This window comes from Rosa chinensis, chromosome 6 (genome assembly GCF_002994745.2).
Source record: "Rosa chinensis cultivar Old Blush chromosome 6, RchiOBHm-V2, whole genome shotgun sequence".
NCBI lineage: Eukaryota > Viridiplantae > Streptophyta > Magnoliopsida > Rosales > Rosaceae > Rosa > Rosa chinensis.
In genome coordinates, this window is record NC_037093.1 from 60,484,879 (window position 1) to 60,499,878 (window position 15,000).

Sequence of the window (15,000 nt, forward strand, 5' to 3'; positions counted from 1 at the left end):
GACTTTTATTATCTTAAACAAACAAAAAGTAAAAGTAAATACCAAACTAAAAATCCAACAAGAAAATACCAAAATCCACAACTCTTTTCCGAGGCGCTGAGCCGCTGAGGAATAAGACCCGCCACCGAAATTGTAGAAACCAGCGCCAGATCTGAACTATCACTACCTACCAGCCTTCTAAACGTCGAAGCCAACCTTTTCTAATTTCTAGTAGTAAGGTGTTCACTGTTCAGATATGGAAGTTGGATTCAACCGAAAAAAAGATATGGAAGTTGGGCTCTTTACCTGGTGCTGATATTTACTTGGGCAGTTGGGCTTTGGGTAAAGAATTGGTTAAGAGCCCAAAACACAAGAAACTCTAAGACATGAACCATACATTTTGTCTTCCTCGACTTCAATTCGAAAGGGTGCTCCTCCATCCAAGTCAAAGGTCATCGATCCAATGACCAATTAATACTAAATGTATTAATTCAATGCTGAATTTGTATGGTTATGGATTTTTGGTGACAAATATTTACTTTCTTTCTAATACGAATGATGATGACCGGTCCATTTCAAATTTCAATTAATGACATTTAAATAGAATAGACTAATTTTATTTCTGATTTCCATAACTATTTTGAGTTAGTGACTTAATAGGTCTAAGATCGACATAAAATCTTGGTTAAAATTAAATAAAATGGCATGCATAAATTTGTATGTATAATGGGGTAGCTGGGGCAGTGCCTTTGGTACTTAATAGGGCAGCCACTTGGTTTGGTAATTACCAAACTGACCGAATACCAACCGATATTTTAAGTTTGGCAAACTGACTTTTGGTAACCGAAACTGATAGAACCAAAATCGAAAATTACCTAAAAAGTTGGTTTGGTTTTGGTAAATACCGAATCTACCGATAAATATAAATAATAGCTTTATATACTACGGTTTTCAATACACATACATGTATATTAAGAAATAAACATAAAAAATTTCATAATAGTATGAACATTATTACATCTACTACATTAATAGTACATGTATTTTAACTAACTTAGTCAAAAATGGTTAAATAACCTAGTTTTAATGAAACTGGCTAAAACTTGATGTCATATATACAAAATAAAGCTAGAATTAGTAGATGAATACAAATTTTATGACTATAAAATTGAAAAATCTAGTTTTGTTCATTCTAATTTTTATTACAATGAATTAATTGTTCTAAAGTTGGTAATACCAAAAACCGAAATACCGAATTTGGTATATATGATTAAAAACCGAAAATTTTGGCTGGTAATTGGTAACTCAATTTTGAAACCGAAAGCTTTGGTTTTGAAGTTGGTAATATCTATACCCGATTCGAACCGACCAAGTGACAGTCCTGGTACTTACATTGAGCTTCCTCAGTGCGTGATTGGGGGTTTGTGGTTTGAGGTACCAGAGGAAGCAGAGGTTGATGTGTGGGGTAGGTCAATGTCGACCTCGCTTTAAGATAGCTGGCACCACCATGCAGATATATATATCACCCAAACTTGCAACATGTGTCTATGTAGATAAAGCGTGTACTGATGTGCACAATAACACGAATGGTTTGGTCCACCATGCACATTATTCTTTGGCTAATGGATAGACATCATTATTTGTCAAGCAAATTAGGTCTTGTTTGGTTCGCAGAAAGTAAGCATCAAAAAATGAAAGTTGTTATTTTCCTATGTTTGGGATGCAAAGAGAAAGGAGATGCAAAAAGAAATGAAATACTTTCCTAAACCAAAGGAAAATAGAGGGAAAATGGTTCATTTCATACTCCAAATGAATGACTTTCCCTCCTTTTTTCCTTACTATTACTCACAACACACTATGTTATTTTATTAATTACAACTTTTTAACAACTTTCCAGATAACTTTCCTTACATTACCAAGAGAGTTTCTATTGCGACATCTTAATCTACTCACTATACCTCCCTCATTTTTTAATTACTCAATGACATATGTATCCTTATACATAAACACTGTTACAGACAACAAATTAATTAGGAAAAAAAATATTTTCCCTCTGCAAAGGTTTGTAATAATGGAAACACATTTACAGTACTTTAATTATTCATTTCCATTTTGGGAAAATTTCGCAAACAATACACCAAGTAAATGCCACTAATAATTCTTATACATAATGTTCCAAACCGATCATTTTAGTACACGGACTCTCGATCCTGACCCACTATGTAGACACGACGTCAATGACGTCGTTAACTCTAATACCATTATGCATTTGTCAAAGGGTAATTTAGTACTATCACACTCTGGCTCATTTTTTGGGTTAAAAAAAAAATCTCCTTATCTCCTCTGATTCTCTCCTTCTCTCCCTCTCTCTCTCTCTCTCCCCCCACATGCCCAAACCCAGAAACCTCGACCCTGGCAACCACCGCATATCCTCCACCTTCCAAATCCATACCCACGAAACTTAACCCCACTTCTAATCTCATCGCCACCACCGATCACCACCACAATCCCTACGCCCATCTCCGGATCCACCACATCTGCCTCCGTCAGCCCAACAGTTCTCACTCCTTGCTTGGCCTTCAACCTCGCCTTCTCCGTCACCGAAAACTGATTCCACTATGGTTTTACGTCACGTATGACCAACATATTCTCTCTCCTCTTATTCTTCGAGCAAAGCTTCGGTGCTCTCTTCCCGCACTCTCATCATAACCTCTTAGGATTTTCTAGCAAATTAAGATGTAGAGAAAGAGAGAGAGAATCGCTGAGATGAAGGTGAGGAGAGAGAAATTGGGTATGCGTGTGATTGATTGGTTTTGATGATGAAGAAGAAAGATTCAATTGGAATTGGAATTGGGTTTTGGATGATGATCTGCGAGATGGATTACGATCTATTCAATCAAGGTCTTGGGCGGCTTGGTGGCGAAGCAAGTCGGGTTCTGGTTGGGGAGGACCGGAAGAGGCGGTGAGAACCCGGAGTTGTTGTAGTTGTTGTTGAACACCGGGATTAGGATTATGATAATGGTTGTTGATTCAGCAGAGGTGAAAAACTGTGGATTGATTAGGTTGGAATTGCAGAGGTGATCGGGATTGGGAGGGAGGAAGAGAGATGGGTGCCCATAGTGAGAGAGAGAGAGAGAGAGAGAGAGAGAGAGAGAGAGAGAGAGAGAGAGAGAGAGAGAGAGAGAGAGAGAGAGAGAGAGAGAGAGAGAGAGAGAGAGAGAGAGAGAGAGAGAGAGAGAGAGAGAGCGCTGGGTGCCCAGAGAAAGAAAGCCCGATGCTCAGAGTAAAAAACTGAAAAAAAAAACCATATTACCCCTCAAATTAACGGCGTCATTGATGTCGTGTACTGATAGTGGGTCGAGTTTCAGATTTTGTGTACCGAAATGCTTGGTTTGGAACTTTATGTATGAAAGTTATTAGTGACCTTTACTTGGTGTACTGTTTGTGAATTTTTCCCTTCCATTTTAGTTCTAATTTCATAGTTTCTTTGTTTAGAAATGCTTACGAAGAACAAAAAATCAAGAGAAAATGCATTAAAATTACTTGCGACTTATATAAAAATAATACTGTGTTGCAAGAGAGAAAAAATAGACAAAGGTCTTTCTCTTGAGGATCATGAAACAGGGGTAGAGAACTCTCAAGTAAACTAACCAAATAAGTTTGTGAAGCGGTATATGAGACAAAAATAAATAATAAAAAAAAAACAGAGCATGAACAAATTTAATATCGCAACCTATCTAAAATCCAACATGCAACCATAAACCATAAAAACTAAGCTTTGAAAATCCATAATTAAATATGAAATAGCAGGCTTGAAAAACCCAAATAAATTTCTGTTAATTAGTTACACTATCTTTTTTCAATAATTATCTCAGAGTTTTTTTTAACAACGTCAAGTTTCTTTTATGGTACATAAATAATTATGGGAGCATTAAAACTCACCTTTAATGCTCCAAAAAAAAAAAACTTTTATGAGTAAGGTTAAGTTAGGTATTTAAAAGAGGTTTACTCAGTAAATTTTACTTTTTAAAAAGAAAATAGAAAGTATAAAGAGATGAGAGGTTAAATGAACAAATATGGAGGTCCTAATAGAAAAAAATATCGAAATTGAAAGTTCGTCGAAAATTTCATTTCCCTTTCCATGAGAAAGATAGATAAACTATTTTTCTTTTTGCAAATCAAACGAGGCCTTAACGAAAGCATACGTGTATAAATCAACCTCAGCCCTATGCCAAAAAACATTTCATATCTCAACCTCAGCCAACCTAAATTGGTACTTATATATGGTCCCTCTAGCTCGTCCCTACTGCCCAATAATGTTGCCACTATAAGTAGTTCGGGTCCTCCATCGTCGCACTTCTTTATGATCCATGGATCGATCGTCCATGGTAGGCTCACGCCTAAACATTTCTTCTTAATTTGAATGATTAGATTAGAATAGAAAGCTACAAGTTGATTATAGACTTGAAAACACAAGTTCGGCATTGCATAGATCATATAAAGGAAATAATAATAATAATGGCAAGTAGTTACTGTTGAGGGAAAGTTATTATAATTAACCTAATATACTGCAATGCACATATTTTTAATGAAAAGAAAACAATGATGGAAGTTTCCACATGTATGTGTTTATTTTTTTATTTTTTTATTTGTTGAATTACTCTTTTCATTGATTCTATTATGCGTTTTATTTTTTTTTACGAAATGTGTTATAAGTACTTCATATCTCGGTGAAGTTTGACTGTTTGACACCGAGCTTTTATTGACATAGAAAAAGAGAAAAACGTGGCACTTTTTATTTTAAATTATTTTTACCTAATGAAAGCATTTAATTCATATTAAAGAAACTGTTACAAGTGAAAAAACACTACAGGACAGGAGCCAATAATTGGCCAACTCGTAACTTCCATCGTCCAAGGGGACGAAAAATGAGCTACATACTCTCCATCACAGTATGAGGTTGGAAAAACGGTCTATCCAACCATGGAGACTTAGAAACCAACAAAATGCCACACAAATGGTACAGGGCCGTCAGTATACCAACTGGATCATGGCTGTACATCCGGGAGCTACATGTCTGTATGTGGAACCCTACTCCACCATAGATTAAGTGAAAACAATAAAATATAATTACAGTGTGAATGAGATCGAAAAAGATATATAAGTTGGGTAATCTAATGATGGACAAGACTCGAGAGGTAGCTGATTAACCTCCTATATATATATAATTTGCTAATTATTTTACGGGCATACTTACTTTGAAATGACAAAGAGTTTTGATATATATTTATACTTAGCTAGCTAGTTCGATCCCCGGCATGTTTATATTGTCATTATTGATTACCTGTAAAAACATTAAATATCGACCCGAGTTAGCTAGAGACTTGATCGATCATTGAAGGTTTGGGAAAAAATGCAGAACGAGTAGTTGAGTGAGTGGTAGGAACAATGATGAAGCAGCAGCTGTAAAGATTTGAAAGGATTAATTAGCTCACCATAGCTATTAGCTAGCTCTCTGTAGGAAGTACTGGATCTGATGATGAATCTGTTCAAAGCTAGCTTATAGCTGCTGCTATAAGCTTCTTTTTCTCTTTCTCTTTCTGGATGAATCGTCAAGCTGGCTAGCTTTGTCCAAGAAATGAAGCAAACATTTAAGCCGATGTGTATATATATCCAGCAGATTCTAACACATGTAGGAGTACGACCACCTAATTTAATTTAAAGGTCCCCCCGCTCCCTTCCGCTGCATGCATGCCCAGAGCTACTATCTCAGACCCTCTGGCTAAGGCTATATATGGCTGTTCTTCGTTAGTTCGTTATATATGGCTGTTATATATATGCATCGACCACGAATTAGATTTAGCAGGGACCAGGCCTATATACATATATATATCATACCAAAGTAGATATATAATCATGCATGTATATAAAGCCCAGGGAAACATGGTTCAGATCGATAGTGCAAATTCCTCAATGAAAGGGTACGAATATACGAGCGTAAAGCTCACAAGAAACGTACTTAGAATTCACAAAGTTTAAACCCTAGCTTACGTACATGCTTAAAAGACTTTGTTAGTATGGTCTGGTCTTCTGGGAAGCTGTAGCTAGTTAATTTGATATCGACGAATAACTGGATAAGGTTGACTTGAATCAATCGCAGAGTTAATAATAAGTTAGGTGAAGGACTGGAGCTAGTCCACCAACTATCGAAGCAACGGTCCACGTGTATTTGTTTGATGCATGTAATTCTGATTTGTGAGGTGTAATTATGTTATTGACTAATAAGTAACTTCAACAGCTTTTTTATAATTTTTATCAAAAATGATCACTTAATCAGTTATTGACCAAAAAAATAATGCTCAACTACACTTGGATGTAAATTCAATGGCAGAGAGAATGATTATTAAGTTGAGGTGTTTTGTTTCCATCCTTAGATGTAAATCTAAGGGTTATTGAACATAAATTCTTTGGTCGGAAAGTAAAAATCAAAGATTTAAGTAATTTTTCTTTTATAACTCCAACAGATTTCCTATCTAGCTTACAGCAATCTCTAAATCTCCATAACTCTTTCTTAAATTTTTAGAAATTGTTGTAAATTTAGGAAATTTTATTTTTTCTTTCTTTATTATCTCTAAAATATGGATAGTTATAGAAAATTTGTTGGAACAAAAGAGATTCATTTTCCCTTAAAATAAAGAAAAATAAAAATATAGAGAAAATGTTAGAGTTGCTTAAGTTGTAATGTTGAGTAGTTGACTGGTTACTGCCTTGGATAGATCTGACTCGAACCAAATTGATGAATTACTTGTTTCTGTTTGAATTCCTCGTTTGACTACTTGACTTATTGACTATCACGTTTTGTTTTACAATTTACTACGTACTATTTACTGCATGCAATAAATGTACGCCACTGTTGTTTTTACTGTTACACAATTAACCATTGTCATGGAATTTTTTTTTTAAATAAAGAATTCATAAATTAATATGATTATGAGCATGGATAAAAATAGTACAAAAAACGACAAATTCATTAAAAAATTTCAGCCCGGAATAGTGTATGGTAACAAAAAACATGAGATTGATGCATTTTTTTTCTTTGGTTTTTATTGTTTTGAGAACCCTTCAACATAAAAAGAACGAGAGTAGTCTCATGAACACAAAAGTATATGAATTTGAAGCTCATATTTAAATTGAACATGTAGTAATCAACATTTTCATCTTATAAAGATATGTGCGACGCATATGATATTATGATGCATTAATACTTTCAATATAATATAAAATTTAAAATTGAGTTAATCTATAAGGTACATCTCTATAAGAGAAAAAAAGAAAACAAATTTTAAATAGTGCCTCAAATTACAAATGAGTGAGATACAACTAATTGTAATCGGCATATTACACACTATATGTGTCCAGGTGCGACTATTGCCACTAGACCTGTAAATTGACCGGATTTTGATCCAAACCCGCTCCAAATTTGTGGCTATTAGACGGATTTGGATCGAAAATTTTGATCCGTTGATCCGTTAATGATTCGAATCCGTTAACCCGTTTATTTAACGGATCAAATACGGTTAGGTCGATTCAATCCGTTAATGATCTGCCCCGTTTTCGTAATAATAAAATATTATTTTTAAAATAAAAAATAAAAAATATGAAGAGTTTCTAATACAATATTTTTGCAGAAATCTAAGGGACAGTCCATCACCCAAGATTCCAAGAAGCATTAAGAATTTTGATAATGTAATTATACTTTTGATGATACTTTTCATGTAACTCTACTTTTGATAATACCCCTTCGTAATAATAAAATATTATTTTAAAAAAATATAAAATATAAAATATGAAGAATCTCTAATACAATTTTTTTGCAGAAATCTAAGGGATAGTCCATCACCCAAGATTTCAAGAAGCATTAAAACTTTTGATAATGTAATTCTACTTTTGATGATACTTTTCATGTTATTTTAATATTTTATTAATATCTTATGAAGTATCATGATATAAATTTAATATTATTATTTAAAATTTTAAAATATTTAAAATTATAAACGGGTCGGATTAGAGGATCGGGTATCCGTTAATCCGGCGGATACGGATACGGATTTGGATTGAGCTATTAATGATCCGCCGGGTTAACGAAGCGGGTTTGGATCGATTTTTTTTTAAGTAAACGGGTTTGGATTTAGGTCGATCCGATCCAAATCCGGTCCATTTATAGGTCTAATTGCCACCCTATCATTTTCTTTGTTCACCCTACTTGCTCATTACACCCTATATTTTAATTTCAATTATTAAATTTATTTATTTAACTCATTTCTCTTTCTAAGAATATCCTTATATGACATATCCAATTAGAAAATAAATATTTTTAATGAAAATATCTGATTTAATTTATACTCATAAAAAAAATAAAATTTATTAAAGTTTCTTAATAAAATCATAATCTAATTTACTCCCATTTTAAAAAAAAAATTTCTTTCAATTTTAAATTTTTTTTTTATCAGGAATTTCAATGTTCTCTATTTCAATCTATGTAAAAAGATTTGTAAATTTACAACTATGATCAATGAAGAAGAGATTAATTTTTTTTCTTCGTGTTTTAAATTTTTACTTTCGATGTTCATAAAGAATTTTGCAAAGATTTTGATGAAGTTAAAAGTAATGGTTTTGTGAATTGAATAATGAATTAATGATGAGGAGGCAACAAAAGGACAAAAAAACAGTAATAAATTCAAATTTGAGTGAGAAGATAAAGATTAATGTTATCCAATGAGAAATTAAGTAGTTTTTGTATTTAATTAATTACTTATATAATATATATATATATATTTCTTACATATTTGGATTTTAGAAAATTAGTGTACTTTATTAATCATTTTGCACTTAGATAATATAGTATTTCAATAATTCAAATGTTTGTAAGGTGAACAAAGAAAATGGTAGGGTGACAATAGTCGCACCCTATGTGTCAATAGACTAATTCGATGTAAAATATGAAATAACTGAGTAACACCAACGCTAGCATTTGTATAAATCAAACTATTTCAATGGCTCCATATACAATACCTAAAGCTAAGATATGAAGCACATCATCACCGACTTTGACTCTTTCGCAATTAATCATGTGTTTCATGAAGCTAATTTTTCAGTTGATATTTTAATAAATTTAAGTAATTATAATGATGCGGAGATGTATTGGGAAAACAATTTTGCCCTTTTAGTTAGGAATGCAGTTCTTTTCAACTCTGGTTGTGCTAGAGGATTTTCTTTATAATTTAATTTTTCTTATAAAATAATAAACAATACCTAAAGCTAATAATCAAACAAATTTGCAGGAGTAAAGGGTAAACTAACTCGAATGGAAAATAAACGGCACGATTGGTGTAATCATCCTGTAAATAGATAACTTACCCAAAATTCTCCTCGGTTAGCGTAGTATTGACTATAAAGGAAAATGGGTTCAAAAGTCAAAAGTTGTTGTCAATATAAGCTACGCGTCAAACGGCGGGAACATCATCCGCTCTCACGAGGCGCGTAAGGCAACCTCTCCGGCTCCGGCGTGTAAGGCGACGGGGAGACACCCAGCGGAAAAAAAAAGAAAAAGAGGAGGGGTAAGATAGTCCATTAAAGGGTGGCGTGCCTTAACGGCATAAAAGCTAGTTAAAAAGTCATCTGAGCCACTCTGTAACACAGTCCCCTACTCTCTATACACACTCACACTTTCTCTCTCTAACTTTCCCTCTCCTCTCTCTCTCTCATTTTTTTTTCTGCAAAATACAGGACGAGGAGGAGAAGAGAAGAGAGAAAGGAGACAACACCGTCAGAGCCAAACCGATGAGATATGAAATATCACCACGTATAGCAGAAGAGAGAGAGAAGAGCCGTTGAGATTTGCGCCCTTTAAACAATAAGAAACGAGAAGAAGATCTTCAGAGGATCAGGGTTGATTTAAAGCAAAGGCGGCGAGAATTTATGATATGAGCTTTGTCTCTAGGGAGAACAATTCCTCTGTGTACCCTTGCCATTGATGCAAAATTACAACAATCCCCTGTCTGCCCTAGATTTTGTGTTTTCGTGGGGTTTGGTATTTGTGTAAAGATAAAGAGCGTCATCAATGTCATCATAAAGGCTTGGAAGAAATGAATGGGAAAAGCACCAAGCTCGAGGAGGCGGTGCTGGTATCATAAGCCCACACCACCCCTGCTGTCTGTCCCTGTCTCTCTCTCAGTCTCTGTCCCTGTCTCAGTCTCTGTCTCGCTCCAAAATTTATGGTCTTCCCTTCTCTTCTGGTTGCGTGTTTTAGAGAGAAACACAAGCATTCGAGGAACTAGAGAGAGAGAGAGACCGCTCCATTCCTGGTCTTCAAGAGTTTCAGAGAGAGAGAGAGAGAAACTCGACATTTGCCGCTGCTTAATTCGGACGAAACGGAGCCCGTCTTTGTGTAGCTCTACTCCTACTCTTCTCAAGACTTGTTTCCGTAATTTGTGGTGGCTTAGAAGGGCATTTTGGGGTCAAGATGAAGTTTATGAAGTTAGGGTCCAAGCCTGATGCGTTTCAAGCTGATGGCAAGTTGATCAGGTAAACATATTTCATCTTTTCTGTGTGCTCTTTTCTGTGCACACACCTGTAATATTACTACAAACTCGAGCATCAGCTCTAACAAATCATTTTCATCTCTTCGAATTTTGTTCTGTTTTTTATCCCCCATAATGAAGAGCCCTTGTTTTAGCATTATATTTGTTTTCTTTGCCTCTGCTTCAATGCGTCTCTTCGATCCCCAGTTTTAGGTCTTATTTTCCTGTATAAGTTGTGAAATTGGACCTTTTTTGTTTGTCTAACGCGTATAAGTTTTGAGGTCTTGTTTGTATGAGTGTGCACTTATTCAGTTGTAAGTGGCTAATTCTTCCGGAGAGTCGGTGATGGTAAATACAGCAAAAAAAAAAAAAAATCTTCTCTTTGGATAGGAAGGACATAGAGAAAATAATAAATAAGAAAACAAAGTAAGAGAAACCACATGGGCGTTCGTGATGTTATTATCATTGTTTTCTTTTTTCATCTCAAAAGTGTTGCTATTGACAGTATGGTAAAAGGGAGAGACTAGGGTGTCAAAGGCCTTTCAGGAGGTGGTCCAGCAATGGAATGTCCTATTTTTAGTGAGTTTGTGTTTGTGGTCCAAATTTTGGGCAAGGCATATGTGATCACCCAAGCTCTCAAATCATAACCACACTGGGCAAATTCTTCCTCTTAACCAATATTGTGGTTCAATCAACCATTTAGTTGCATGTTCTTCTTTTTTAATCTTTAAACAAGATCAGCTTGGTGATTATATCTTGCAAACTTGGATCTGTATAAAAAAGATGACATGTTTATCTTCTGGTGGATCGCCTTTAATCTGATTAAATATGCAAATGGTCGAGACTGTGTCAGATCCTGCATGTGCTGGTTTTCTGGCTGCAAATTGTATTGTTAGGCTGGAAAAGAGCTACATCTATTAGTTAGTTTGAAAGATTATTACAGCATGGACTACAATGACAGATATTTGTTTTTTTTTTATTTGGCTGTACTCCAGTCCAGTGTGGTCTTATTCCACTGGTAGATCTTTGCTAATCACTGCAAGCTTATAAGAAATTAGAAAGTTAAGTATCCTTATGAACTTTTGATTTCCAAGTCAAAGAGGTTTTGGACATTGTGCTACAGCATGCTATATCTAATTTGATTTCCAGACCCTGACTTGGAGCCTGGAGTTTCCTCAGATTAGCTTCTCTAAGGTGAACTACTAAGAAAAATATAGAAACTCTGCACTAAGCTGCCATCTAGCCTCATATGAGGAGTGTTACGACCTAAACACTACAGGAAGTGGTTGAAATGGACCCTATTCCATTCTCTTGCCAAAATGCTGACCAATCTATAGCTGTAGTTGTTAAAAGTTTGATGATTGTAATCAATTCCCGAGTAATGTAAGGATGTCATATTCCTTGTACTGTAATCTAATTTTTTAACAAATGTCTGAACATAAGATGAATTTGTTCATCTACTTTAGCAATGTAAGTTGCACCATTTGTTATTAGAAGCTTTAGGGAAATAGGTATACTTTATCAATACTTTGAGCATGTCATCTCTGTTTTATCCCTGATGAAATTAAGTTGCTCTCCATGTTTCTTATGTTTGTTTGTTATGGATCGGGAGTGGTGCATATATTGTTGTGATATGCTATCCAATTTCGAAGATAATTTTTATTTGCATTCCTTCTTATAGTTTGTATTGCCCTTGACTCTTTGGGCTCAATTTTATCTTCCTATGCTCATGCAGATATGTAACATCTGAGTTGGATTCAGATGTCATCGTAAAGGTTGGGGAAATGCAATTTTACCTTCACAAGGTATGTTTTATTAATACAGCATTAGATTTGTTTTGGTGGTGATATATGATGTGATATTCCCACTTTTGATGTTCCTCTTTTGCAAAATGAAAACCTGGGGTGCTCTTTCATTTGACGGTATATTCCCTCTAAATTTAATGATGCTTTTCTCTAGCAAAGCTTATTCTGTTTTGTATTGCTGAATCTCTTTGTATTTTCAGTTCCCTCTCCTTTCCAAGAGTAATCGCTTGCAAAAACTAGTACCTAAAGCCAATGAGGAGAAAGTCGTCGAAGTTTGCATGGATGATTTCCCTGGTGGGGCAAATTCCTTTGAAATCTGTGCAAAATTTTGCTATGGAATGACTGTTACTCTCAATGCTTACAATGTTGTGGCTGCTCGTTGTGCCGCTGAGTATCTGGAGATGACCGAGGATGTTGATCGCAGTAACCTGATATATAAAATTGAAGTATTCCTGAATTCAAGTATATTTCGTAGCTGGAAAGATACCATTATTGTTCTCCAAACCACCAAACCTCTTCTGTCATGGTCCGAGGATCTGAAGATTGTCGGAAGATGCATAGATTCAATCGCTTCTAAAACTTCTGTCGACCCTGCAAATATCAGCTGGTCCTACACATACAACCGAAAATTAACAGAGCCTGATAAAATTATTGAAGAAGGGATTAATTATCGAGACAAAATGGAAAATATTCCAAGGGATTGGTGGGTTGAAGATATATGTGAGCTAGATATTGATCTCTACAGGCGTGTCATGATTGCTGTGAAATCAAAAGGAAGAATGGATGGTGCCGTTATTGGGGAGGCTCTGAAAACTTATGCACTTAGATGGTTGCCAGATTCTGTTGATGTGTTGATTTCTGATGATCATGCATTGAGAAACAAATCTCTGGTAGAAACTATTATTTGTTTATTGCCATCTGACAAAGGTGTGGGTTGTTCATGCAGTTTCTTGCTGAAACTTTTGAAAGTTTGTACTTTGGTTGGAGCGGATGAGTCATTGAGGGAGGTTCTGGTTAACAGGATTGGTTTGAAGTTACCTGAAGCTCGTGTTGGTGATTTATTGATCCCTGCTCGGTCTCCTCAAATTACTATTTATGATGTTGAATTGGTTCAGTCCATTGTGAATCGGTTTGTGATACATGAAAAGAGTAACTGGGATTTAGATGTTGTTCGGAAGAATGAAAAGGGTACTGATAATTTTATCTTGGGGCATGGATCCTTGGTGGGTGTTGGTAGACTGATTGATGGGTATCTTGCCGAAATTGCTCATGACCCTAATCTTAGCCTTAGTAGTTTCATAGACTTGTCACAATTGCTTCCCGAGCTAGCGAGGCCAATTCATGATGGATTGTACAAAGCCATTGATATCTACCTGAAGGTATGCTTTCATGTCAAGTGCATGTGTGGTTCAGTCATTTTCTTATTTATACATCATCATGCTTTTTGCTTCTCATGTGAGATGTTTGTCGTGCTTTAGAGATTTAAGTAGACAGAATGCAGGAATCCTCCTATCTTATAGCTAATAGGATTGATTTACTAATTTTCTGTCACATCCTGGTCTCAAAAACGGACATCTTTGGCACAATAAATTGGAACCTGTTTTATTTATGTTTGCATTCCCTTTTGTACTTGGTGCCATTTCTGTGGATTGCTAAACATGTCCCTCTTTCAGATTTTGGTGAACTTTTTTATCGAGTACTGATCAGTTTTCCTGATTTCAGGAGCACCCTAGTCTGACAAAGGCTGAAAGGAAAAGAATATGTGGATTAATGGATGTCAAGAAACTGACAATGGAGGCATCCATGGATGCTGCACAGAACGAGCAGCTTCCCCTGCGAGTTGTTGTCCAAGTTCTCTTTTTTGAGCAGGTGAGATCTTCAGCTGCTGCTCGGTCCCTTAACAACCATCCATCCGATGCTTCACATTCCACCACAAATTTGGATGAAGAATGTGACAAGACAGCAGAAGAAAACTGCAAACCTTTAGGAAAACAGCTGAGTCAAATGAAGGCAAGCGAAGAGTTGCAGAAGAATGGGAAATTGGGTAAGAAGAACAGCAAGAATAGTAGAAGTGGTGCGCAGTTGTTGCCGTCTAGGTCAAGGAGGATATTTGACAAGTTATGGTCTGTGGGGAAGGGGGGGCATGGAGAGAACAAGAGCTCGGAGACTTCTGGGAGTTCTCAGAGCCCAACTTCTATAGTTCCTGGTGATTCCAAGTCTGTTTCATCGAGACACAGGAGGCATTCTATATCCTAGGGTGGTATCTTATTTGAATGAAGTGAGGAAAATTCAACTGCCAAGTGTACAAAAATGGTAGGATTTGTTGTAGCTAATGATCAAATTGTCTTTCTGTGGCTGGCATGTTATTATTTCAAACTTTCAAAGGGAACAGAGTTCACTGTAGTTAAAAGTGTAATCAGTTATTTGGTGGCATTGCCTTGACTTCTTTTGGTACGAATTGTGAAATTCTCTGTGCATGCATGTTGATCTTAAATAAGTGCCAGTTCATTTTCACTCTTGTTGCAAACTCATCAGACTGTCATGTTATGGCGATGTTTTGAGAAAATAGAATTGACCGTTGCCTATGAATAATGATTGAGATTATTGTTACTGTTTTACTTTTACATGAGACATGA

General features: G+C 35.6%; 1 protein-coding gene across 1 annotated transcript; it reads left to right on the plus strand.

Moving 5' to 3' along the window:
- The first annotated feature begins 9,659 nt into the window (after positions 1-9,659).
- On the plus strand, positions 9,660-14,878 carry LOC112174728 (BTB/POZ domain-containing protein NPY1). Its single transcript, XM_024312522.2, has 4 exons — positions 9,660-10,563; positions 12,295-12,364; positions 12,565-13,743; positions 14,087-14,878. Exons 1-4 carry the CDS (start codon positions 10,502-10,504, stop codon positions 14,618-14,620), a joined length of 1,845 nt encoding a protein of 614 aa, XP_024168290.1. The 5' UTR covers positions 9,660-10,501; the 3' UTR covers positions 14,621-14,878.
- Positions 14,879-15,000: the final 122 nt, after the last annotated feature.